Source organism: Ananas comosus, unplaced genomic scaffold (assembly GCF_001540865.1).
Source record: "Ananas comosus cultivar F153 unplaced genomic scaffold, ASM154086v1, whole genome shotgun sequence".
Taxonomy (NCBI): Eukaryota; Viridiplantae; Streptophyta; class Magnoliopsida; order Poales; family Bromeliaceae; genus Ananas; species Ananas comosus.
In genome coordinates this window covers 5854-7482 of record NW_017892171.1, presented here as the reverse complement: position 1 = coordinate 7482, position 1629 = coordinate 5854, and the positions used below count along the sequence as shown (strand labels likewise).

The 1629-nt window shown below is 51.9% G+C and overlaps 1 protein-coding gene across 1 annotated transcript; it reads left to right on the top strand.

Moving 5' to 3' along the window:
- The first annotated feature begins 307 nt into the window (after window positions 1–307).
- Window positions 308–1626, top strand: LOC109705333 (abscisic acid receptor PYR1-like). Its single transcript, XM_020226069.1, has one exon. It carries the CDS (start codon window positions 400–402, stop codon window positions 1039–1041), a length of 642 nt encoding a protein of 213 aa, XP_020081658.1. The 5' UTR covers window positions 308–399; the 3' UTR covers window positions 1042–1626.
- The last annotated feature ends 3 nt before the right edge of the window (window positions 1627–1629 follow it).

Sequence of the window (1629 nt, the reverse complement as noted above, 5' to 3'; positions counted from 1 at the left end):
ATTGCAAGGTCCCTGCGATCCCACCCGTCCATCTAACGACCGTGATCAAATCAACGGTCGGCGATCCCCATCCGTGCGCGCCCTTAGCGGTGAGTGTAAGCTACGGCGACCGCGTAGACCAACCGAGTCCCCAAGCCACGTGTCCGCATCGTCTTCGTAGGAAAAATGATTATTAATTAATTAATAAATCGGAAACAAATTTAATCCAAAAAAAATCCAAAAGCTAACCAATTCAAATATGCAAACAAACAAATATATATATAATAAAATATTGAAAATCCCCACCTCCCAAATCCCCATTCTCCTCTTCCCCCCACACTCTTCTCTTTCCCTCTATTTTACCCCCCACACCTCCCCGACGACCCTAAATCCCAAATCCCGTGGGTTCGAGAAGCGTCCATGGAGAGCGGCGGCGGAGGGGGAGGGGGAGAGGAGGAGCCGGCGCCGGGGCCGGCGGTGCCGGCGGGGCTGACGGCGGAGGAGTACGCGGAGCTGCGGGCGACGATCGAGGAGTACCACCGGTACGCGGTGGGGCCGGGGCAATGCTCGTCGCTCCTGGCGCAGCGGATCATGGCGCCCGCGGCCGAGGTGTGGGCGGTGGTGCGGCGCTTCGACCGGCCCCAGATCTACAAGCACTTCATCCGGAGCTGCTCCATCAAGGACGGGGGCGAGGTGCGCGTGGGGTGCCTCCGCGAGGTGAGCGTCATCTCGGGGCTCCCCGCGAGCACCAGCACGGAGCGCCTCGACGTGCTCGACGACGACCGCCGCGTCGCCGGGTTCACCATCATCGGCGGCGAGCACCGCCTCAGGAACTACCGATCCGTCACCACCGTCACCGAGTTCCGGGGATCGGGAGGCAACGAGATCTGGACCGTCGTGCTCGAATCCTACGTCGTGGACGTCCCCGAGGGCAACACGGAGGACGACACCAGGCTCTTCGCCGACACCGTCGTCCGGCTCAACCTCCAGAAGCTCAAGTCCGTGGCGGAAGCGGCGGCGGCGGAGAAGAAGGGGAAAGAAGAACCCAATCCATCCAATTAATCAGGTGCGAACAAAAAAAAACAAAAAAACAAAACAAACAAACAAACAAACAAAGATACAAACAAACAAAGGTTGGATGTATCGGATAGTCCTCGTATTATATCCATACCAAAACTTAGTCTCTAATAATAAACTCTTTCAATTCCTAAATCCGACTCGTATGCAAAAATTGTTAGCAACCTTTTCACAGCTCAGGGACTAGGTAGAAATACGGGAATAGCATGGGGACTATTCTTGCATTCCATCCAACAAAACCAAGTGTACGTGTTTCCATTTTCATATTTGTGATGTAATAATTGCGTGGCTTTTCCAGGACGGTGTTGCGAATAGAGTAGTTTTCTTTTTCCTTATAAACCCAACCACCCACGGCTTTCTCAGAACTTGCTATAACTGTGCATTTGATTGGCCATAAACGAAGTGTGCAATCGATCCGCACAGTTATGGAAATTTTTCCACAAGTTGGGGTAGTTACAGCATTTTTTTTTCCCTCTTCGGTTTCTTTTTTTTTCTTTTTATTTTTTGGGTGATAATTGGACTAGTTAATTTGTGTGGAATGTGAACGTTTTCTCCAGTTCTCTCTTTTCATGC

Coding starts and splice junctions, on each gene's coding strand:
- LOC109705333 (XM_020226069.1), top strand. CDS start 400: ATGGAGAGCGGCGGCGGAGGGGGAGGGGGAGAGGAGGAGCCGGCGCCG.